The sequence below is a fragment of the Colletotrichum scovillei genome (assembly GCF_011075155.1).
Source record: "Colletotrichum scovillei strain TJNH1 chromosome Unknown Contig00001, whole genome shotgun sequence".
Taxonomy (NCBI): Eukaryota; Fungi; Ascomycota; class Sordariomycetes; order Glomerellales; family Glomerellaceae; genus Colletotrichum; species Colletotrichum scovillei.
In genome coordinates this window covers 29177-52994 of record NW_023336259.1, presented here as the reverse complement: position 1 = coordinate 52994, position 23818 = coordinate 29177, and the positions used below count along the sequence as shown (strand labels likewise).

At 47.5% G+C, this 23818-nt stretch overlaps 8 protein-coding genes across 8 annotated transcripts; 5 read left to right on the top strand and 3 right to left on the bottom strand.

The window, feature by feature from the left end:
* Positions 1 to 609: 609 nt before the first annotated feature.
* Positions 610 to 3240, top strand: HER10_EVM0001211 (LysM domain-containing protein; the record flags this gene model as incomplete). Its single annotated transcript, XM_035470966.1, has 7 exons — positions 610 to 795; positions 853 to 1104; positions 1158 to 1323; positions 1376 to 1872; positions 1932 to 2048; positions 2113 to 2299; positions 2362 to 3240. The coding sequence occupies exons 1-7, from the start codon at positions 656 to 658 to the stop codon at positions 3238 to 3240; spliced, it is 2238 nt and encodes a 745-aa protein (XP_035337963.1). The 5' UTR covers positions 610 to 655.
* Positions 3241 to 4431: 1191 nt separating this feature from the next.
* Positions 4432 to 5893, top strand: HER10_EVM0002968 (uncharacterized protein; the record flags this gene model as incomplete). Its single annotated transcript, XM_035472659.1, has 2 exons — positions 4432 to 4991; positions 5043 to 5893. The coding sequence occupies exons 1-2, from the start codon at positions 4442 to 4444 to the stop codon at positions 5891 to 5893; spliced, it is 1401 nt and encodes a 466-aa protein (XP_035338136.1). The 5' UTR covers positions 4432 to 4441.
* Positions 5894 to 6801: 908 nt separating this feature from the next.
* On the top strand, positions 6802 to 8384 carry HER10_EVM0004884 (major facilitator superfamily transporter; the record flags this gene model as incomplete). Its single annotated transcript, XM_035474512.1, has 3 exons — positions 6802 to 6968; positions 7044 to 7837; positions 7891 to 8384. 3 exons carry the CDS (start codon positions 6802 to 6804, stop codon positions 8382 to 8384), a joined length of 1455 nt encoding a protein of 484 aa, XP_035338303.1.
* Positions 8385 to 8577: 193 nt separating this feature from the next.
* Positions 8578 to 10124, bottom strand: HER10_EVM0008315 (uncharacterized protein; the record flags this gene model as incomplete). The annotated part of the gene is made up of 4 exons (XM_035477842.1): positions 9968 to 10124; positions 9534 to 9885; positions 9161 to 9476; positions 8578 to 9085 (listed from the first exon to the last, which is right to left on the bottom strand). The coding sequence occupies exons 1-4, from the start codon at positions 10076 to 10078 to the stop codon at positions 8578 to 8580; spliced, it is 1287 nt and encodes a 428-aa protein (XP_035338646.1). The 5' UTR covers positions 10079 to 10124.
* A 1562-nt stretch (positions 10125 to 11686) lies between these two features.
* On the top strand, positions 11687 to 12387 carry HER10_EVM0001002 (fumarylacetoacetate hydrolase; the record flags this gene model as incomplete). Its single annotated transcript, XM_035470766.1, has 2 exons — positions 11687 to 11731; positions 11791 to 12387. 2 exons carry the CDS (start codon positions 11687 to 11689, stop codon positions 12385 to 12387), a joined length of 642 nt encoding a protein of 213 aa, XP_035337945.1.
* An 81-nt stretch (positions 12388 to 12468) lies between these two features.
* On the bottom strand, positions 12469 to 15283 carry HER10_EVM0007626 (uncharacterized protein; the record flags this gene model as incomplete). Its single annotated transcript, XM_035477178.1, has 4 exons — positions 14182 to 15283; positions 13770 to 14094; positions 12605 to 13715; positions 12469 to 12547 (listed from the first exon to the last, which is right to left on the bottom strand). The coding sequence occupies exons 1-4, from the start codon at positions 15151 to 15153 to the stop codon at positions 12469 to 12471; spliced, it is 2487 nt and encodes an 828-aa protein (XP_035338573.1). The 5' UTR covers positions 15154 to 15283.
* A 1803-nt stretch (positions 15284 to 17086) lies between these two features.
* HER10_EVM0003448 (short-chain dehydrogenase reductase sdr) lies at positions 17087 to 17863 on the bottom strand (the record flags this gene model as incomplete). Its single annotated transcript, XM_035473123.1, has 2 exons — positions 17087 to 17368; positions 17420 to 17863. The coding sequence occupies 2 exons, from the start codon at positions 17861 to 17863 to the stop codon at positions 17087 to 17089; spliced, it is 726 nt and encodes a 241-aa protein (XP_035338182.1).
* A 2111-nt stretch (positions 17864 to 19974) lies between these two features.
* On the top strand, positions 19975 to 20889 carry HER10_EVM0006021 (short-chain dehydrogenase reductase sdr; the record flags this gene model as incomplete). Its single annotated transcript, XM_035475619.1, has 1 exon — positions 19975 to 20889. One exon carries the CDS (start codon positions 19975 to 19977, stop codon positions 20887 to 20889), a length of 915 nt encoding a protein of 304 aa, XP_035338402.1.
* Positions 20890 to 23818: the final 2929 nt, after the last annotated feature.

Here is a 23818-nt window from a genome sequence, read left to right as displayed (position 1 = left end):
CTTGGCTACTCTTGGCCGGTCTTGGCTTCCCTCGGCACGAAAGTGCCGCTGACATGAACCACTTTTTGAGTCCAGATGACTGCTGTGCCGTAGGCTACTGAACGGCATCGGGCCGCTGTGCTTACTTGGAGGCAAGAAAGATTGAGACAACTCCTTTTCCTTGCAGTTTGGACTAGCAGGCAAACCTATCAAAACGCGTCGCAGCTCGCTCAAAGGAAAAAAGATGCGATTGCCGACTCAGTTGCGGGACATCCGACTCCGGCAAGGATTTCAACCCTGCAGAATGAGCTCCCGTCGCGTGCAGTTCTTCAATCTCCTCGGCTTCAATATCACACGGCCAGGGTAGAGCGTTCCTTGCAGGCCCCATACTTAGAAGCTGCAGCCTGCGGCCTAATGCAACTTCCCTTAGCACTTTGGTACCACTGCTGTCAGACCAATTTCCGGCCTACTAGTGCCAAATCTGATGCTGACAACATCAATGAGAGACTCGAACCAGCTGATCATCTGTCGATGTCTTTCTCTTCCAGTCAATTGTGAATGAGTCCGAGATCCATATACCGAAGGCTTCGCACATGAGATGAGCCGCAGCACCAATTTCGTGTCCGTCCATTCCTTACCAGCACAAAGCCCGCCGCTCTAGCCAATTTACTTCATCATGGAGAGTCACTCATTGTGGCTTCTGTTCGTTGCACTTAGTTTTCTGCAAACATGTCACTCTTTCAACCTTTACCCAGCTATCAACGGCGATAAGCTCGCCAAGTCACTGAACGTCACATCAGACTGCATTGCAGCACTGTGAGTGTCTTTAACCTGTTACCTCTTATACTATGCCTGGGCTAATGATTGAGATAGAAACCAAACTATTCCAGAATGTGATCAGACGTTACTGCAGATGACGATGAACGTAGAGAACTACTGGTGGACCGATGACAACCTCACGGCTGTCTGCGACTCAGGCTGTGCTGAAGCCGTTGGATCGTGGAACTATAATGTCTCTGATCCTTGCTTCGAGCAGTCTTTCACTGCATATGGGAAGCTTGTACCCATATGGACGGTCACTGAGCGAGTTGTGGACAATCTCATCTTTGCATGTTTGCCGTCTCGGTTAGTCTCGTTGCCTGAAGCCATCTCTGTGAAATCATACTAATTGCCTAAAGATCCGATAACTACACATACTGTCTCACAGAGTCGCAGGAGTGGGTCGGAGCTGATGTGTTGCGGGTCGACTGTGATGCCAATCCCTCAGATCCCACTTGCGGCGGCAACTCCACGGACATCCCCGAGGCGAACGTTCGCCTAGCCAACCTGTACGAAGACGATATTGTGAGTCGGACTTCTGTGATGTCAACGTAGGACTCACTGACATGACATCAAGTTATGCAATGACTGTTTTATAAATCAGCTTTACACTCGCATCTCGTCCATCTTCGTCCCGGATACCGACTACTCAGAATATCTCGCAGATCAGATTTTTGACATCTCAGACGTTTGCAACAAAACTATTCCCGACTTCACTGTTGCACTGCCTTGGGATTATCAGACTGCATCGACACTGTCTTCCGTAAACGTGGGATCTTCGACGACTGCCGTGGCCACTGCCACCTCCACGGCCGCTGCCACGACCACATGCGTCGGTCAGACTCTTGGCTCTGCCGCTGCATCAAAAAGAGATAATGCTTTGGACTGGATAAAAAGATCTGCGCCTGGATTAGAGCCTAGGCAGGCATCGTCATGCGATGACTTGTCGTCTCAGTATGGCGTAAGCACTGGCGCACTTCAGTGGTTCACCAACAGTGAAACCTGCGCTGTCTCTGGCTCAGTGTGTCTTCCTCAGCGGTGCACATTACAGAAAGTTGGAAGCAACGAGACGTGGTGAGTATCACGAACCAATTTCTGCCAGCTGCTTTAAGTGCTAATGAACGTCCTCAAAGTGCGAGTATCGCGGCATCCATCGGCGGTGACACTACTATCGTGCAGTTTAAGAAGTGGAATACCTACGTCCTTGGACTTTGTGACAGTCTTACAGAGGGCCAGTGGGTATGCGTAAGGTAAGGAGGACTTTGATCTATTTTATGATAAATGTGAAGTTGACTGACCAATACTCCTGGATAGTTCCCCTGGCGTCAACGCTACATACACATTGCCTGCACCACCATTAGGCACAGAAGCCAATGCCGGAAATCAACAACGAGGAGGCGCCGGCGGCATAGTATCGGCTACGACGACCGCAACAGACATTGTGAACCCTGTGTCGGGAGGAACAGCCCCTAGCCCAACCCAAGACGGGCTTGTCACCAACGTAAGACGAACCATTGATAATAAATCAACATGAAGATGCGAGACTAACTCTGAGATTTCCAGTGCAATAACTACGCAAGTGCTACTGCTGGAGACGGATGCGAGGCGTTTGCCACGCGCAACTCGATTGCGCCAACACAGCTCTATGCATGGAACCCAGTTCTTGGCACTGCTGGCTCCGAATGCTCAACCGCTCTCTGGGCTAGCGAGTATTACTGCATCGGCACGTGGAAGCCAACCCAGACTTCTGCCGCAACTGCACCAGGTCCAACCCAGACGGGAATCACGTCTAGCTGCAATAAGTACGCAGAGGCAATCTCTGGTGACGTCTGTACCGTCTTTGCTTCTCGCAACAACATCACAACCGCTCAGCTCTACGCTTGGAACAGCGTACTTGGAGCAAATGGAGAGAACTGCGCTGGTTCCATGTGGGCGGACGAGTACTACTGTGTTGGTGTCTCCGGATCATCATCCGCAGCAACAACCACGGCTGCAGTCTCGACTACTGCTACTCAAGTCACAGCCCCTGGCCCGACCCAAACTGGCATCGTCTCGAGCTGCTCCAAGTTTGCCAAGGCTCCGTCCGGAGTAGTATGCGGCGACTTTGCGAGCAGCAACAGCATTTCAACCGATCAGTTTTATGCATGGAACACAGTCCTCGGTGCCAATGGGGAGAACTGCGCGTCTTCCATGTGGGCCAACGAGTACTACTGCGTCGGCATCACCGTGGCTGCCCCTGGCCCGACGCAAGATGGCATCAACTCTAACTGTGCTCGATACGCCGAAGCGCCTTCAGGTGCGACCTGCACCACGTTCTCGAGCGCCAATGGAGTCACTCTGGCTCAGTTGTATGCTTGGAATCCGGTCTTGGGGGCAAATGGGGAGAATTGCGCCACAAAGATGTGGGCGCAGGAGTATTACTGTATCAGTATCACTAAGTAGAATGGCCTCCACTTTGTTGGAAGAAGATCAATACCTCAAGTTCAATGACTGCTATAAGTTTTGATAAATACACCCAAGAGCGAAGCATATTTGGCCCAAAATCTGACTTACGCAGCGGCCTTAGGAGGAACATGCGGCGTCCTCTAGCGCCAGGGCGAGCCATAGGGTAGAAGCAAGTGATGTTGAACATATCTGCCATTCCAACCCTTCTTTCGTTGAGTTCTTCCATTCCCATTTGCCATCTGAATAAGTAAAATCAAAAAGCGGGTAAGGGCTTCATGAAACCTACTCCTGTCGCCACAACCAGCAGCGACCCGTCTAGGTCGGCGGCTAAGGTCAAACTTGGATGAGTGGTGGAGTGATTTATAGTCGATAATTGATACGCAAATGAGTCTGATCAACGACAGGTCACAAGTTCGAGTTTGATTCCCAGATTGAGCACCAAGAAATGCAGCCTCCAAATAGGCACCGAGGGGTGCACTCCTCTTTCGTCTTTTTCGTACCCTTTGAAGGCCATTTCTTGTCATGAAATATTTGTGCCTCGCTTATATATCTATCCCATAATCATCTAATAGCATGGTCAACAATGTAAGAGGAAAGACATGGGACCAAAGTTGAATCAGTAGACGCCTATTTCTTTTATTGTGTTGCTTTAGGCTTTTGTTCAATTTGAGCACACCCATAAGGCTCTCTTGAGTCCGCAGCCGGATTCCCCACTCACATTTGTAGAAACACATGCCTAATATGCATGATGGGCCGATGGTCGTTTCTATACTTGGCAGCATGAGCACTGGTCTGAGTTGGGAACATAGGCGCCGTTGTTGGCGAGTTGGCTGGAAGACTCAAGCCAATAAACAACCATATCGATGTCAAAACTAAGCCCAAAAGTAGACCTGCATGATCGTAATTGCGAGAATAAGCATATGGCATGCATGAGAGCCTAACAGTCCAAGGTGTAGCGTGGTGAGCTGGATGGGACCAAGGACACACCCGCAGGTCCTTTCGCCACTTTTCGGTGCCTTGAACATGTGTTGGGACGGTCGCTGCGGGAGGCCGACCACCAACAAAGACATGCAGCCTGGCATCCAACCAGCTGTAACAGATATTTCTTGGCACCGTATATAAATACAGCCCAACCACCAGTCAACCCCCTTCTGCTACTTGCATCGAAAGATTCTCATCTTCCCCAAAGTGTATCACCATGGCCTACAAGAAGGAAGACCTTGAAAGGGTGTATTGCACCTGTAGAGCAATCTTTAGCGGTAACGATGCTCTCTTACGAAAGAAGAAGAAGGTCAAAGAGGCCCTGATCAAGAACACAACCACTGTTAAACCACTTTTCTTCAGTTTTGGCGAGGAAAAGACCATACTCATGTCGCAGCACCTGTTGGAATGCCGGGTATTTGAGTCCGATCTCAGAGCCAAAGTCATGTTTCCGAGCCTCTTCCAAAGCACCCCGCAGCAAGATGCTGATCGCGAGGCTTCGGAGGCCGATGCAGTGAGGTCAGTTGCAAACGCCTTAGACGAGATGAGTCAATCGGAAGGCGAGGATGATGACGATGAACTTGATCGAATTCCCGAATCATATCCTGAGGAAGCAGTTCCTACTCCCATAGCAGAAAAGGTCCCAGAAGACGCGCCTCCTGCCGACGCACCTCTTGCCGACGCACCTCTCGCCGACGAGCCTCTTGCCTTAGTCAAGGCTATAACGCCTCCCCAAGATCTCGCAGATATGTGCGATATCGACTCCGGTAAGTCATGTACAGTTCTCCAGTTATACAAGACCACTGACAAGGCATAAGGGGTCACTCTGACAAGTCCACCGCCGCACCCTGGGCTACCTTCTTTGTATCCCGCCTGTCTCCCTTACAAGACTCAACATGACATCCTCACCACCACTCAGAGAGTTCTGGAGGAATGCTGCTTTGATTTTGCGACCAAATGGATACCACACGTTCTTCGATCACAAGGCTGGGACTGTCCGTCAGCGGTCGAGTTAACGAAGTGGACCAAAGTCTTCAACAGAGCTGGCCTAAACTTGCCTGCGCACGCAACCGCACCGGCAAACACCCCCATCAAGGATGTTCTCTTCCGCACACATCAGTTGAGGCACACTGCTGTGCACAGACTGCCCACGACTGCCCGCGAAGTCAGCCAACATTTGCGGACTGCACTGGTAGTGGCTGAGACTCTTCAAGACGTCTCCCGCGCTGCTCAGCTGGAGGACTTGATGTCCGAGGTCGATGAGAAAATAAAGGCCATGGTACTGACGAAGAATGTTCTGGAGAACCGCACTCTATTCAGCCTCGACGATATCCGCCGTCAACGCGAGGAACTTGATAGACAAGAGAAGCAAGTGATTGAAAACATGGTGAGAGAGGATCGTGATCACAAGGCGCTCATCGGCCGTCTGCTTGAAGCCGCCGTCGATGACATCTTTGAGAAGAAGGTGGTTAGGGCTCAGATACTGGAGGAAGCCGAAAATGATGCCGCAGATATCTACTACGAAGCCAGTGAGGACACTGTGGACGGGGCTCTCGAGGACTCCTACATGAGTGATGGAAATGAAACCCCTAGGGAGGACGGGATAGAGAGTCCTGGCTCTTATGACTGGGGCGAGGTACTTGGGTGTACGAGATCGGTCAAGTCTTGATGCCTAGGAGGTTTTCAATGTGGGCAAGGTAGGGACAAAATATCAATATATCATGACCCCACCCAGAAACGCGTGCGACATTCTCTCAAGTTGACGAAGATTTGACTGTGGTATTATGAGCACTCCCGCACTTTACCTCAAGGTTACGCATCGATGTTGCATGCCTGCGCCACCTCGGTATGGTTTTCGGGTTCAAAATGATAGAAACACTAAGGCACGGTCTCCGAAGATGTCGTTCGCGCCTTACGGTGGGTAGGTGCTGCTAGACCTTGCGCTCACCGAGACCGCCGGCCGGCCCGAAGGAAGAGTCTCGGAGTACCGACCTCGCACTAAGCCGAATCAAGAGTGATGCGGGGCTGGCCTGAACCAATCAAAAGAGTCAATCTTAAGATCCAAAGGTTAATGCCCGTGCTTCCTCAGATCGACTTTTTGGACCCCTCATTGACGTGGTGTTCTCCGTTTGCGGAATGCAAAAGATAAAGATAAAATCAAGATCGATAGTCAGATGGAACCAAAGATTCTCTGATACTGCAACTCTACGGTATGAAAGATACCCGGATGCCACAGCCGGTCGTAGTACATAAGCGGATGTCACGTGTGACGAACAGCAAGCAGCGGCCCCGCCGTCGCCACCTTCCCGACCCCCCGGGCTTTTCAAATTTTCGTCCGGGCCAGAAGGAAGAAAAAAAAAATTATGGCGAAGGGCGTGGGGCAATCACGCAAAAAGGCGCTTGCCATGCCGCTTTGTTAGCCGGTTCCTACTGCCTTACCTTAGTCGAGTGGTCCCTTCATCTAGCCGCCGCTCATTGTCACTGCCTTAACCTTTTTCTTTGACTGAACATACTTGCTGCGTTTCTGTTCCTAATACAATTCTGTCATTGGAATCCCCGGCCGACAACATGCCAAACATGAACGAGGAGCAGCCTCTGCTGGTTGAGGACCCCATCTGCGAGGAAGACATCTCGAAGCACTTGCTCGACTTTGATCCCAATGGCGACCCTGAGAACCCCAGGGAATGGCCCGCACCTTTCAAGTGGACTCTGGTCGCATTGCTTGCTCTCACCGCGTTCACCGTGTACGACAGCCATCAAACCTGATGTGTATTGCATCAAACATCTCGTGACTACATTTGTGCTGACATATGGCACAGCACTTTCACCTGCATCTCAGTCGTCCCTGTAGCCGCCCACATCATCCAAGACCTAGACCAGAATGAAGGCGCAAACTCGCCGGCGAGCGCCCTGCTCGTCACAATCTGGGAGCTCGGTGAAGCCGCCGGCCCTCTCCTCATCGCGCCCCTTTCCGAGATCTACGGACGCTACCCCGTCATGAACGCCGCCAACATCCTCTTCATCATCGCCACCGTCCTCGCCGCTATCAGCACGAGCACCCCGCTCCTCATCGGCGCCCGCTGCCTCACCGGTCTCGCGGTCGCTTCTAATGTGTTGAACCCGGCCATCATCGGCGACATGTTCGTTCCGGACAACCGCGGCTCGGCGATGAGCATAGTATCTCTCGCCCCGCTCATCGGCGGTGCGGTCGGCCCCATGATCAGCGGCGCCATTGCGCAGACCCTCGGCTGGAGACAAGTCCTCTGGATGAGTGCTGGTTTGGCGACCGTGTGTGAGATCTTATTCCTCACTTGCTTCCGAGAGACGTATAAGATGACCATTTTGAGACGACGTGCCGCGAAGCATGCGGAAGAGCACGGAGCACCGCTTCACCCTGCCGGAGTTGATGACCACAAGAGCCTAATCAAGCTATGGGAGTCGATCAAGCGGCCTTTCTATGTCTTGCTCAGGTCAAATGTTTTGATGGGATTGTCGTTCTTTGGGTGCATAACATTCGCCTACTTTTACGTCATGTCCATCAGCTTGCCCGTCATCCTTCATGACGTATATGGCTTCTCGCCTACCCTAACTGGTCTTTCGTTCATGTCCTTCAGTAAGTCCTACTCTGAACTTTTGCACGATACGTTCGCGTTCTAACAAACACAGGTATTGGTTCATTCATCAGTGTCATCGTCAGCAACTTCAGCCTGGATAGGATCTACGTGAAGCTTCGTGGTAACGACCCCGTCGGACGCCCCGAGTACCGCCTCCCGCTCGTCATCATCGGCGCATTCACCCTGCCCCTCTCCATCACCGCCTACGGCTGGATCGCGGAACTTCGCCTTCCTGTCGGCCTTCTTCTCCTATCGGTCGCGATGCTTGGCTTCACTCTTCTCATGGCCTCCCTTCCTCTCTCCGCTTACGTCGTCGACGCTACAGGCCTGTACTCTGCTTCCGCCATGACCGGTGTCATCGTCACGAGATGCCTGGCTGGCACTTTCCTCCCCCTTGCTAGCGGACCAATGGTGCAGTCTTTCGGTTATGGTTGGGGTTTCACTATGCTGGGTGCGTTCAGCATTTGCCTGGCGCCCATCCCGGTGGTTATCATGAGATACGGTCATGCTTGGCGCCAAAAGTCCGAATACACGAGAGATGCCTGAAGACGTCATGAGTTACGATACAACTATCATTAAAGCATATTGCCAGGAAGGAAAAGTGATTTACAACGCGTTGTTGCTTTATACAATTTGGGAGGGTTTTCTACTTAACTTAGATTCGGCGTTACCGAGAGGCATACTTCAATAGCTTTATGAATAGAATCAATTAATAGTCAATCATCATACAGAAGCATTGTCAGGCTTGTTTTTGTCTCCACTCCTTGAAGGCCTCAATGGCTTCTGCTACCGAATCCCGCCCCATTAACTCCATCCGATAATCCTCATCCATCAACCGCCACCCCGTCGGCGACAACTCATCCCTCAGCGGTGCGCCCGTCATCTCCGCATCGCGAGCCTCCTGCTCCGGCCCGTCGCGAACATGATACCATTTTCGATTCGATGTCGCACCTTGCACATTCACCGTCGTCCGGTCTTTCCGAAGCGTCTCATATAGCTTCAAGATCTCGGGAATCTGTGGGACCATGTTTTCTGCCCCCGAGGAGTTCTTCAAGAGGCCCAGAAGCTTCCCGATCACGGCGCCGTCTTCAACTGCCATGGCTGCGCCTTGGGCTTGGTAGGGAAGACTCGGGTGACACGAGTCGCCCAGAAGAGCGAAGCAGCCCTTGGTCCACGTCTTCAACTCGGGGTGCGTGCATAGCTTCCACTTTTGCACTCTCGGTATCAGCGAGATGAGCTTTGTCAATCTAAGAAGAAAATCAGTAACTACACGCGATGGGTAAAACCTCACCTGGCAGCTTGAAAAGCTGCCAGAGACTTACGTCTCATCCCACCCGCGATAACTTTCCCTCATCTCTTCGATATCACCCTGCACGCGCTTCTCGCCCAGTTCCATATTATCCGGCCTGATGAGCACGAGGTTGAACTCCCGCCCGCCTCTGACGGGGTAGAACACGGTATGCTTGTCGGGTCCCATCCACACCGTAGCCAGCTTCCGCGCGCAGAGATCGTCGACCCCGGGATCATTCAGAGCTTTGAGGTAGTCAAACGGAAACGTAGCGCGATACGCCAGATCCCCCGTCTCAACAGGCGGCGAAGCCGCTCCAAGAAGCTGATCACGACAAATAGACCAAAGCCCTATCATCAACCATCAGCAACAACAAGGACGACTCCCAACCAGCACATCGTACTCACCATCAGCACCAATAATCACATCTCCGCCAATATCATCCCCATCTTCAAGATACACCCTCTTTTCGTCAAAATCAATTCTCTCCACATCCATATCGAGACACAGATCCACGCCAATCTCCTTGCACGTCTGCCAAAGGATGTAGTGCAAATCAGCCCGGTGCACAACCATCCAGAGGTCACCGTACCGGGCCTGCGCGTCCTTGGCCGAGAGCGTGTGCAGGTGCGCGCCGTCGGCGTACCTGCGGTACTCCATCCCGTCGATGACGACCCCGCATTGCAGGAGTTTGTCGAGGTAGCCTAGTTGTCTTGCGATTCTTGTTCCGTTGGGCGGAAGCTGAAGACCTGCGCCGATCTAGGTAGAGGTTAGCTTAGATAAACGAGTGTATCACTGAAAGCGGGAATGGGAATCGTGAATGGCACTTCGGTGAGCTTACCGGGACCAGTCTATTCGCCCTCTCGAGAACCACTACCTCGAACCCCTCTCTTCTACACGCTATGGCGCAAGCGAGGCCGCCGAGACCTGCGCCGATGATGAGGACTCTCATATTTACATTTAGCCCAGGACGAAAAGGTCTGTATTGGATTGTACAGGTGTTAATCACCTCGGATCACTTTGGTGTTATCTACATTCACAATCTGTCATGTCCCGTCACGGCCGTAGCCCACCCCCGCTACTTAAGGGCCTCCGGCCTGATCCTGCATCATGCAGGAAACCCCGCGCCGGATCTCTGCCGCGCCCCACTACCGAACCGCTGAGTGCCATTCGCGCCGAACTCTGAGGGGCAAGTCACGCAGCGAGAACCAGTTTCCACAGAGTGACAATCTCTTAGACACGACCAAATCTTCGAAGGCTGGAGACTAATCACCGTAGACATCGCTTTCGGTGAAACTTGATTGGATAGAGGGTCCTCTTCACGGCCTCGCGGGTTCTTACTTGCGGCCCGAGTCTATTCACTCTAGCGCCCGACCTTGGGTAATTGTTTCGTTGTTCCCTAAATATGCTAAAAAAGGCAACCCAATTTCCCTCACGCTCTTGTCCTCCTGCGGCTCGAAACTTCATTTAGAACCTTTGAGCTTGATCTACCTTACTCGGAATAGCCGAATCTTCGCTTTCGGTGCGGGGTTTCCCGAAGATGCCCATCACGTGGGAATAAGGAAAGGATAGGAAATCCCTCCAGTAATCAATCAACACCTTATGCCATCATCCCATCATCGGCGTCCTCGATTACTCACTTGACCTAGGTAAACCACTCCGGATTTTCCTCTCTGCTTTCTCGGTGACCACTGGACTGGCATATCTCCGTGTCCGACATCTCCATGGGGACGTGGCAAAAACTCATCCGAACATGAACAGGCTCCAAGATCTCCAACCCCCGCGATATCCGCCGCGCCCTCCCCCCCAAAGGTTAGAAATCACTCTGCACTTTCTCAACTACCTTTAAAAAGAAACCACATTTCCCCGAAATCGCCGGACCGGCGTTTGGCTATCTTCATCTCAACATCCCACATGCAGCTCATCGCCCAGCCGGGCGCTGCCGTGCACGGGTACGTGGCATTCCATACCGCGCCGCGAAATCGTAACGTGCAAATTGCTAGAGAGGTCATGAGATTCGTGATAGACCACCCGAGTCTGCCGACGGCATCTTCGGTCGCCAGGGGGGCGGAAAAGAAAATAATCATTTACCGACCATTTAAGCTGCATCAAATACGATCCATCCGTAAAGTTATGTACTGGAGTAAAGTAGTCTGATGGAATCAGATTTAAAAGCACGGTGCCGCGGCGTCGTGGAGTTGCGATTGCTTTGTGGAGGAAGGCAGTTCCTTTCCAATATTCCCCGAGCTTATTGGGAATGGTGTCAAGTGTGCAACAATGGAATTCCAAGCCCTCGTGAGATATGAACACCAAGGGAGTGTATTTTACGGCAATCTCGTACGAACTAGTGAGTTTGGTTACACTATCGAGCGACTGCACGGGAATCTAGATGTCGGACTAGAGAGGACAAACATCAGAGACACGGCGGTAAAAGTGAGTGTTAGATAGCTTGCGGCCAGCTAGTCTGTGGACTTTTCCTTCCAACATCGCAAAGACCAATGCTGATTCGACCAATTCCGCGATGTAGCTGCTTTGCCCGTTGGAAAGAACGCCCATCATCATGTGCCTGGGGCTGAACTATGCCCGATACGCGATAGAATCAAATGTGAGTGAAAATGCTCATTTGAAGTCTTCTGCGAGGTTCTCTAAACCAACGACTCACAGCTTCCCGTATGCGCCTTTCCCATCATCTTCACAAAACCACCAGACGCCCTCGCGGGCCCCCATGATCCGATCATCGTCCACCATGACGCGCAGGACAAGCTAGACTACGAGGGTGAACTCTGCGTCATCATTGGTCGGGACGTTAAGAACGCGACTCTCTACAACGCCCTGGACTACGTCCTCGGGTACGCCGCAGGGAACGACGTGACCGCCCGCAACTTCCAGATCCCCGGTGCCTCGGGCGGCCAGTACTCCTACTGCAAGTCCTTTGATGGCTTCGCTCCTATCGGGCCGGCCATCTGGTCGCCGAGTGTCGTTCCGGATCCGCATGCGTTGCGGTTCCGCACCAGGGTCAACGGTACGATCGTCCAGGAGACGGAGACGTCTGATATGATTTGGTCGGTGGCGCAGGTTATCGTGCATCTGTCGCGAGGGACGACGTTGAGGAAGGGGACTGTGATTATGATGGGCACGCCCGGGGGCGTGGGGTACTCGCGCGGTGTGTTTTTGAAACATGGGGATGTTGTTGCAGTTGAGATTGATGGTCTCGGGAGGATCCAGAACGAGATTGTGTTTGAGGGAAACCATGTAGCGTAAGTAGAGTGCTTGCAGTCTAACAGCAGAAATCTGGGATGATATTCTCTGGTCAAGTGAGGGCTTCTTTGACTTTGAATGTTTTCATTGAAGGCCGACTCCTTTCTTGAATTCAGCTAGCCATTCAGGAATGTCTGCAGCCGTTTGATTCCACGGGTCATCACTGGCAAAGGTAAGTTAGTTTACGTGATTCTGCAACATCATACAGGACAGTACTCACTCGTCGAAGATTACCCATCTTGCATGATATCTGAGCTCATCATCTGAAGGAATATGCATATTGGGGTTCTGAGGCGAAATGGTGGTCGCAACAAACCGCGACAGTTCCCCTTCCAAACGAGCATATCTGTTAGGGTCGTTCAAAAAGAACGGCATATCAGTGCCTCTTGACCGCTCAGATCGTCTAAGCGAGTGTCCAGATCCTTCAAAGATTGATTTGGCAGTTTGCAACCGCGTGTATAAGTCACTGGGCTTTGTTGATATGGAATCAAAACTGAAGTCAGGGGAGATGTGATCTCTATCGTCGACGGGGTCGCAATAGCTTGAAGATATCTGTGTGTAAGCTGATCTCAATTGAGTGTTTGGTCGTACTACGCCAGCCGATATTGGTATCAGCCTTTCTGCCCCTCCTGTCAACTGGTTCAGCTCAGGTAGCCCCGTGAAGAAGCTGCTGAGTTGACTATCAGATGTGTTCGCCATGGAATCCAGACATGGTACTAATTCCTCATAGGAGTCCCCTACAAAGGCTTCGGCCCTCTGACGTAGTGGTGCCAGCCACGATGTTGACTTCCACATGAGGCGGACTATAAATCCAGCAAATCTTCTCGAAGGATTCGTCGATGCCGATTCTATTCTGTTCAAAATGACACAAGCTTCTTGCTGCAGATCATCGTCAGAGGGCGTGAGACCTAGAACGAGGTGTTCTCTGAGATGCCTGCACAGCTGAGCCTCCAGTTCGCAGTCCTCAAAGATGTCCGTCTTGCCAATTATCTGGAGTTGGGTCGCACGAAGTTTGGCTAGTTGATAGCATTGGTTCATTGGGCGTAGACGCGCCTTTTCAGACAACTCCGTATCATTCATCAACAAGTCTCGGAGCCAGGACGACGCATTCGGCGTGCCGCTGGGCCTGAAGAACTCGGAGGCGTACAAGATGGTACACGCCTCGTAGATGACCTCGTCGTCCGAGGGCAGTCGTTCGTGTTCTTCAAAGTAGTTACGGACGAAGTATTCTACTTCGAGCTTGAGGAGTTCGTATGCACTCGGTGCGGAACCAGCCGGCGAAACACTTGCGCAGTAGGGCACCGGTGCACTTTGCTCAAACTGGATTACGCCTTGAGGAATGATGAGTTTTTGGAGTTTTCCAAGACTGGGCAGGTTTCACTTACAAGGAGGCACCGCGTTATCGACTTTTGCGAGTATCTGGGGCTCAAAACCCCAATCGCCTTTCCAATTTGACATGGTGTTCCCGTCGTCTCGATAGTGGTCTGCAATGTGATCCCCGCGCGTCGCCCATGAGTCAAACTTGATTCCACAGAAGCCACATCTTGACCGAATCTTGTCCGTGATAACCTTCCAAGTTTCTGCGGTTTTAGACATCTGACTTGTCTTGTGTACAAGTTTCAAATGTTGCCGGAGATGGTCTTTGCGGTAGTACGTACGCTCTTTGACCGGTCGTTCCGAGCAGGCTGCTTGGTGGTGGTCGTCGAGGTGCTGTTGGGTTGGGTTGGCTTCGTCGCAGAAGACGCAGATCACCCCTTTCTCAGGGTGTTGTGTGGTCGACCCGTGCGGAGAACACACCCATTCCTCAAGTGAGAGGTGAAGGGACTTTTCGTGTCTTTGCCAGTCGTACTTTGTCTTGAAGGTTTCAGCGCAGAAAGTGCATTGGTAGGTATTGATCTGTCGAAGGCTCAACCTGTTCCCCCTTCGTTCTTTTAGAATTGCTCGTCTTCTCCGACGATTTGAGTCCTTCCGGAGTGCCTCCATAGGGGTCGGAGATTTGTTAGAGCCGTGGGAGTATGCTGAAGCATTGGAACGTGACCCCCCACTTGACTGAGATGTGCCAACGCTACTGACGCTCCAGGCGTTCTCCCAAGATCCTGCCGAAGACCGAGAGCGGCCCAAGAGTCCTGGGCGCTTAGATGATGCAGCGACTGCGCGAGAAATATCGGCAGCTAAAGCAGGCTCGCTATCTGGCGGAGAGTGTTCCCATCGTTGCATCGGGTTCATTTGCTCGAATGCCATGGGCGTCGGTCGTCGAACGGGCACGTCTATGGGACTAGAACCAGCCTCTGTCCGGGCCGGCGTGGAGGCCCCCCCCGGGCGAATCTTCCTGCGCCGACGAGTATTGGCGAACCAGTTTGTTAGTTGCTGTTTGGTCAACCCTGTTTGCTTCAGTAATCGCTCGGCCTGATCCGGGTTTGGATATGGATGCCGCTCGTGGTTTTCGAACCATGTTTTCAGGACTCTGATGTTTGCTGATGTGAAGCGACTGCCCACTTTCGTTCCGCCCTCCGTAGTATTCGGCGTGTCTTGTAGTGGCTCAGGGCCTTCGAAGAGTGGGACACCACCAGACACGCTTGAAGATGCAGATATCCGTCCGTCTTCAGATTGCGTTCCATTCACTGCATCGTCGGGATTCCTCGAGTCTTTGGGAAACATACTGAAAGACGCTTCGTCGGAAAGGAACAGACTGAGGTCGAAATCATCGTCCACTTCATTGGACCGCGCATTTGTCAGAACATTGTCGGCCATTAACAATGGCTTTTCCATCGCTTCCTCCCGTTGAATGACTTGAAATAGTCGCAGCGAGCGCAGGTTTGAAGGTTCTCTAGTCTTGACAGTGATTCCTCAACGTGACGCAGTGAAGTTGGCCGAAGTTAGTCGGTAGTGGGGGTTTGAAGAAATGGAGACAGTGAAGTAGGGAGGTTGTCAAAGAAGGGCGGTGATGTGGGGCGCTAATCATGCAAGCAAGATCACAACGCCATTTCGCCGGCGCCTTACTCATCTCGGACTTTATTAACCAAATCCTACTATGCCTACCCCAAACGTGAATACCTTCAGTTTTCTATATCGTATAGTTGAATAGTGTAAAAAAAAAAAAAAACACTAAGGCCACGGACAATGAAAGAAACGAAATAAGGAAAGTAATTAGCAAACACCTTAAGTTTTACGTTCCTAAACATGGGAGATCAAGTCATACACATTAGATCCATTGAAAAAGTCTCTTGAGAAATGAAATTCTATAATTTATATTATAATATTCTCAATAGTTGGTTATAATTGAATACATTGATAAGGATTAAGATTATTGTAAAAAATACATACGACGGTAGTAACGAAGAACGCGCTACCATTTCACAAAGCCCATCTAGATCGTCTCAAGAGCGACTTCGTTTCCAGGAATCCCCTCTCTCAAAAGCCCATCGACCGCGCTCACGCCGAATTGTTTGGCGGAATCATCCGCTCCATGCTAGAAAACATCCCTCTCCCGTTTGTTATCAAGTCCGACGCAGGTGCAACGCTGACAACGGTCGAGGGCATCACGTTGACTCTCAGTCCGATTTCACCACCGGCCTCTTTAGTCAGTCGAATGAGGCGCCGAGGGACGCCATCATCGCCGCTGGGAACAGTGATCCCAGCTTGGACGCCATGACGGAGCCCGAGGCGGAGCTCAGCGAGACTATCAAGGGGCGCTTCCCAGCATCGATGTAGTACGCTTCTACGACTCAGGCACGGAAGCCAACGTATACGCCATTGGCACTACGCTGGCTTACACTGGCTAGGCAAGAAGTAGTCGTGTTCGACCACGGTACCAAGGCGGCACAATGGGGTTTAGTAATAGTAATGGAGACCAGCCGTTGGTATCCCCCACGACTATGTTACTAGGACACGTGGCAAGATCAAGCAGACGAATGAAATTCATAGCGATGAAATTGGCGCCATTATCGTTGAGCCGATGCAGTGGTTTGGAGGGATGCGGGCTATGCCCAGCGGTTTTTTAGCCTTTTCACGCAACGCGGCCGATACGCTCGGTCTTGATCTTCGATGAGGCAGTAACTTCCCAGCTTGACTTCTACGGTATATAAGACCGACTAGATGTCCGACCGGATATGACCATATCGGGCGAGTATCTTGGTAGCAGTATGCCATTCGGGGCGTTCGAAGGTTGGGCGTCGATCATGGGGCAGTTTGACCACGGATCCGGCACCGCGACGAAGCTAGCATACTCAGGCACCTTCAGCAATAATATCTTGACCATGAGCGCAGTTGTTGCCGCGCAAGTATGGTGACAGCACCCGCTATCGAGAGGATCGGCAAGCTCAGTGATAGAGTCAGGCAGGGCGTCGCCGCGGCTACGAAGGCGCATGGAAAGTCCGCGGACATGTGTCTCTGGGCATGAGCAGCTGCATCGGTTTACACTTTACCAGTGCCAAAAGCGATAAACTGCGAGACCTATTGTTCTTTGGGTTTCTACAGCGAGGTATCTGAATAGGTCGCGGCGGCTTCTTTGCGCTTAATTTTGCGCACACAGATGAAGACGTTGATGAGTTTCTGGAGGGTTTTTTATGGCCATAACCGCTGCCCAATGGGCCGCAAACACCTGAGCCTACCGCGATTCAATTTGCGATGCCTGTCTAGCTAAAGAAGCCGATCGATCGTAAATCTAAGATGTATTGGTCGCGCCCCGATCCCTGAAGTCAACCTACTCACGGAAAGCAAGTCCGCCATTCATAGACCACACTTGACCGGTCACGTATGCGCTATCCCGTGACAATAGGTAGATTACAGCTGATGCAACTTCCTTAGGTTGCCCTGGTCTCTTGAGTGGAATTTGTTCGTTGACCACCCGGCGAAGAGCTGACGATGCCTCAGAGGCTTTAGCGAACTTCTCCGTGCCGATTAGGCCGAGTGCTAACGCATTGGCGCGGACGTTCTGGGGTCCCCAGCTTCGCGCCACATGACGTGTTAGGGTGTGAATCCCTGCCTTGGAAGCTGCATATGCAGGGTAGAGTGGTTCTCCTAGAAAAGCGGCGGCTGCTGAGATGTTGACGATGCTTCCTGATTTATTGCGCACGAGGTGCGGCAGCGCGTACTTGGTGGACAGAGCGTAACCGATAAGATTGACATTCATGGTCGTGCGCCAAATGTCGGCATCCATCTCAGCGACACTGGTGTCTTTGCCAAGGTGTGACTGATGGAGAGCAGCCCCCATGTTCACAAGGCCGTCCAGCCCTCCAAGGGCTTTGGTTCCATCCTCAATAAGTGCTTTGACGCTGGCTTCGTTTTCGAAGTCGAATTCTGTTGCAACAGCTGTTCCGCCTGACCTTGTTATATCCTCGGCGATTTGCTTTGCTCCAGCTATGTTGATATCGCCTATGACAACGTTGGCGCCATAGCGACCCAAGAGTTGAGCTGTGGTAGCCCCAATACCAGAGCCTCCTCCGGCAATAATGACGCGTAGGCCTGAAATGGAATTCATTGAAGAGATTGCTGTATGGAGGTACGTAGGGGCAGCTCCTCGTTAGGACACTTGTGCTGAAAGAAAACAGATATGATAGAGAACCGCAGAAAGTGTATCCTAGAGCAGGGGATTGAGAGAGAGGTGATAAAGGTCGTTGGCCAGCTAATCAGCCTGCAGCAAAGTGCTCGCTACTTAAGATCGTCGATTGGGATTATGTTAGCCCGAATCCTCGGACACTTCCAAGGCTCCCTTCATACGCCAAGGACAAGCATAGACCACCTGAAGTGAATTCGTAATACTGTAATTAGATTAACGTCGCTACCCCCTAGAAGCTACGGATTCTGTACAAGGTTGTATTGTGCTGGCTGTTATTGGGAGTGGGTAAGCACGGAGTTAGGGAAACTGTATGTAGCCGACACTCAACTACCGGGCATTAATAGCAAGCCTGCGTACTGCGTAGCTGAGAAGAGTGATTTGCCAATCAGTGTACACTCCGACTCACGTGTCAGACCGTGTCAGATTCGAGCATCAGAAAATTTTATAAAAGATTGTCTTTCTCCAGCTTTTTCCTTGTCTTGCAACACGGCTTTCTTATCAGTATTGGTAGGGAGTTATGGGCGGAATTGTGTAGGTACTCTTAGACGAATGGCTTAAGTAGTGATACGCAGCCTTCGTTTTTGGGGAAGGGGGGTGGGGAGGAGGGGGAATTGTATGAAGTCTGTCAGGTAGAGGTGGGTAGAGCTAAGGTGCCTAAAACACGTAATCAACTTGTCAACCATTGAGGCTATTGCACTTGCAATAAGCCCACTGTTACAAGCAAATCTCGGAAATGAAAGAACACATTGCTCTCTCTCAGTGTTTCATTACGTTAGCTCGCAGTGCATTGTCGTGTCCAGGCAAGTGAGTTGAGAAACTTCATGAGAATATATTCCTGAGCATGCTGGTCAACCTTAGGGACGGACCCTCGAATTTTCTTCGTATGAGAATATATCAAATTGGACTGATGAACTTTGGTGGTTGAGCTAGGTGCGAGACTAGTTGGCGCCGATGGCTTCACAAAGGGGCGGGGAAGCCAGAAACTACTTTCATGATACTGGGCCGTTAGCATAAGCTTAGTGACAATCTCTAGGTAGTTGACTTTAAAAGCATCCACGACATGGTGCGATTCCCAGATGCCGAGGCCATCCAAAACCATAGCCCGGGTTGGCCGCTGCGATATGAGTAATGAAGTTGTATCCAAAACTTCTAGGAGAGGAGTTTGTGACGAGATTGGCTTTGGCGGCAATTCAAGAGGCATAGAAGTCTTCGGGCTCGCTGGGCTTCATCTTCGAAGTAGAGATAGCTGCTATACTGCTGACGGACCAGGGGTGATGCTGGTTGTGATACTGGACCCACCTGATCGGTGTAAAATCTCCCCGTCCTCGGCGACTTAATGTCGATGCCACTAATCTAGCAGCGGGCTTTGCAGTAACCGCTTCTCAGAGTTTACGAACATTACGGGTAATGAAACTCCGTTTTAAACATCTTTACGTCGTTTGGAGTTAACGGGCCTATCGATCTTAATTCCGTAGCCTGCTTTACACTGATTCCTGATGTGTGAAGAAAGCTTTCGGGGTATGCATCGCGGATTACAAAGTACGTATGTTAGTAGTAAGTCCTTGAGCTTAAGCGCGGAGACTTCCACTTTCGTGGGTGCAAACTTACAACTCTACAGCTAGTGCCCAAGTCAGACAAAGTCCGCATTTGAGGAATAATTCCTAATATCGCTATAGATAGAAAGTCCGCATGACGCCCCACTAGGTATTGAGAAATCCGGCCGCCATCTTTCACGTCTTCGCTTCGGATGCGGGGCACACGGTAATTTTCGGAAATGTGGCAAGCGCATCATGGAAAACAAACTGTCCTACTTTGCTTCCAGGATACCGAAACAAGGCATAAAGCCGTCCGCATGCTGTTCAAAAAGGTTCACATGCCTAATGATCCCAAGTATAAGTAATGCCGATGCCTCAAGCCAGCCTAGATGATTCTGTACATTACCCTTTCATTTACTTTACCCATCTATCATTATCACTCAAAGCATACCATCTTATACCTAACTCCACTAAGTCATCTTCTGTCAACAAGTCGACATGCCTTCCTCCAACTCACTCCGGTTCGACGACCGTGTTGTCATTATTACTGGCTCTGGTCGTGGCCTAGGCCGCCAACATGCCCTTCTACTCGGAAGTCTTGGCGCGTCTGTAGTAGTCAACAGCACTACCTCTACTACAGCCCAGGCAACCGTTGATGACATTATCAAAGCAGGCGGAAAGGCTACGGCTTGGGTTGGCTCCGTCTCGGATGATTCAGTCGCCCAAGCCTTAGTCAAAACGGCTATTGACACTTTTGGCCGCATTGATATCATCATCAACAACGCTGGAACCTTTGATCCCACGCCGTTTGAGCAAATAACTGGAGCTCTCTTTCGAGAGATGCTATCTGTTCACGTAGAAGGATCGTACAATCTTACCCATGCAGCCTGGCCTCACATGCAGAAGCAAAACTATGGCCGTGTGGTGATGATTACGTCGCACACCATTTTTGGAATGGCTGGATCTGCGGCGTATGCGGCTGCCAAACTTGCCCTCGTTGGCATGGCCAAAACGCTTGCCATTGAAGGAGAGCCCCATGGAATTCTAGTCAACTCGGTGGCAACGACAGGATTCACCGACACGGTTCAGAAGAACACCCCCGACGCCGGAATGCAATCATTCATGGAGGCGAACTTGCCGGCCGAAGACCCAGCGCGGGCAGTGGCGTGGCTTGTCCACCAGGATTGCAAGGTTAATGGAGAAGTTATCGGTGCTCAGGGCCGTGTTGTTAGTCGCATCTTCTTAGGTGAGACTGAGGGCTTCCAAGGATCGCGCGATGGGGAGTGGAATGCAGAGAGCATTCGAGACAACTGGGCCCAAATCGTTAGTGATAAGGACTACGTTGTTCCTACGGATACTAATCATCTCGGAGGGTTGCTCTTCCAGAGGCTTTCTGGCGCATCAGCTAAGTAGGTTTTGGCCGTCGAGTATATAGTTGTGACATTTCCCTTAGTTATTCCATAGCAGTCACGTATAACACGTAACCCTCGTATATTTAAACAGCTTGACCGTATCCCTCCCCATAGGGAGGGATAACTATAAGAATACACGTTTTATATTACCTATTTTTTACTTCTATATTACTTCCTATATTATTTTTTAATTATAGCCTTATTTTATATAATACGTCCTAGTTATATAATTACTTAACTAGGCCGTAGTTTTACCTCTATTAGAGCGCCCTTTATTAAAGAGATTATATTAAGTAATAATATATTTTTATAATCTAAAATTTTTTTTTTACGAGCTTATAGTATAAGCGTATAAGACCCTAAAAATACTTTATTTAATATAACTTTTATAACTAAACTAAATAATATTTAAGCCGGGCTATATTAAAACTTATTAATAATTAATATTATATTTTTATAAATACCTAGATATTATATCGTATTACTTATTAATAAACGAATTTTATAAAACTAATTTTAAGATTTTATATTATACTAATTAGGATAATAACTACTTCTCCTATTATAATAATAAGTAAACCTGAAATTTTAAAAATTACTTATATTATTAAAATAAAACTATACGATATTATAATATAAAATTTATAATATAATAAAAGTAATTAGTAAAGCACAGGATATATTTATATTTATAAAACGGCTCTATAATACTTTTTAAAACCTCTATTTATAGCTTTAATTCGAGCTAAGACCTAACTATACTATTAATAATTTTAAAATAATATTACTAAGACCGCTATATAAACCCCTAGCGGTACTAAATATTACTATAATAATATTTTATTATATACTAAGTAAGCGCTTAAATATAATAAAAATAAAATTTTTAAAAGAAATAAGTAATAAGGATTAAAAATTTATATTACTAACGACTTATTATAACTGCCCCTACTTCTTATTAATAATTATAGTACTTATAAACTAAATATTTAAAAACTATATAATAATAACGGATATTAATATATACTATAGCTACGCTAGGTTTATTTTTATAAACCCTTCTATTTACTAAATCTAAAAAGAAATAAACTTAGTTCCTTAAATTACTAAGCTATTACTTAGGTTTATAAATTAATATAATAATATTACTAAACGGCTCTATAATATTAATATTTTTAAGAGCGTTACTAAGATTAAGTTAATACCTGGGCTAATTATTTTTCTATTTATACTAACTAGGACCTATTCTTTTTTTATAAACGAACCTATATAGCTAACTATACTAACCTTATTAATAATAATAATTATAATAGTACTTTTCTTAGTATATAGCGTATTTATTATAATACCCCCTTACTTATTAAATTACTTAATAAGACTAAGCCTTTAATATATACTTACCCCTAATACTAACTATAAGTTACTACTTATAAATAATAATAATAAAATTATTAATAACTTTATTAAGACTTTAATATAAGTACTAAATAGTATACTAAGAGTACGTAGCGTAACGCCCTAGCTATATAATTTTTATTAAAAATATAAACCTTTTTAACCTAATTTCTTAAAAATAAAATATAGCTTAGAGCTTATTTTTAGTAGCCAGTAACTTTTTATTATAATATTAAAATATAAATCTAAATCGTAAAGGATTTATAACTAACCTATATATTATAAAGTCGATTATACTAAGCTTTTATTTTAGTTTATAAAAAGTAATACGGAGTTAATAAAATTACTAGCTCCTTAAACTAAAAAGTAGTATTACGAAATACTAAGTAAATAATAATTTATAAAAGCTCTATAAATAGTTTAGAACTATATTAGTAAAAACTAAAAAGTAATTTAATTATAACTATTTTACTCTTATAAAAATCCATAATACTAATAAAATCCGCTTTTTACTTAAGATTATTTTTAATATATTAAAATATAAGGAGATATATAGCTATAATAATAGCTTATTTAATTTTATAAGAACTTTATTTTAAAATTACGAACTTTTTTTTAAGTTTAAAAACTAATATACTTAAAGAGTATATAGTACTTATTAAAAAAACGTAAAGTACTATAAGAATTTTTAAATATTATAATAGAAGCTCAGTATATTTATAATATATATACTAAGTATTAATATATTAATAAAGAAAATAAAAATAAAGACTTAGCTTATTAGGGGCTAGTTACTAAATATAGGACTACGTAAATCGACCCTATAACTACTTAAGGATAATTATTAGTAATATAACTAGCCTATTTAAAATAAAAATAAATATTTTAAAAGGACGAACTACGTAATTATAATAACTCTTATTACTAAATAAAGGCCTAGTAATTATTCTAGGCTAACTTAGGGTAATAAAGGGCGTTATAAAGCTTATTATTCTAAATAAAGACTTAATAATTTTATAAATATTTAGCTTATTTAAAAGGATAAAGAAGATATAGAGGCCCGTATTAATAAGTTAATTAATAGAATATTTTTTAATTACGTATTTATATATAAGTAAAAAAATAATTACTAATATAGTCTCTTTAATAAAGGGCGCTCTAGTAAAAGGTAAAACTACGGCCTAGTTAGGTAATTATATAATTAGAACGTATTATATAAAATAAAATTATAATTAAAAAGTAAAAGTAATAGGAAGTAAAAATAAGTAATATAAAAATATATTTTTATAATTATTTTTTATAAAGAGGGATATAGTTAAGCTATTTAAATATACGAGGTTATATATTATATATAATTATTATAAAATAACTAAAAGAAATATTATAAGTACCCCTATATAAAAATAACCGTCCTAGTTATATTTAAAATTAATATTTTCTTTATTTTAATTTTTTTTATTTATATATTCTAATTTTAAAACTTTATAATATACTTTTATTTATTATTATTTAGTAAGTTTAGGTAAGCGCTAATT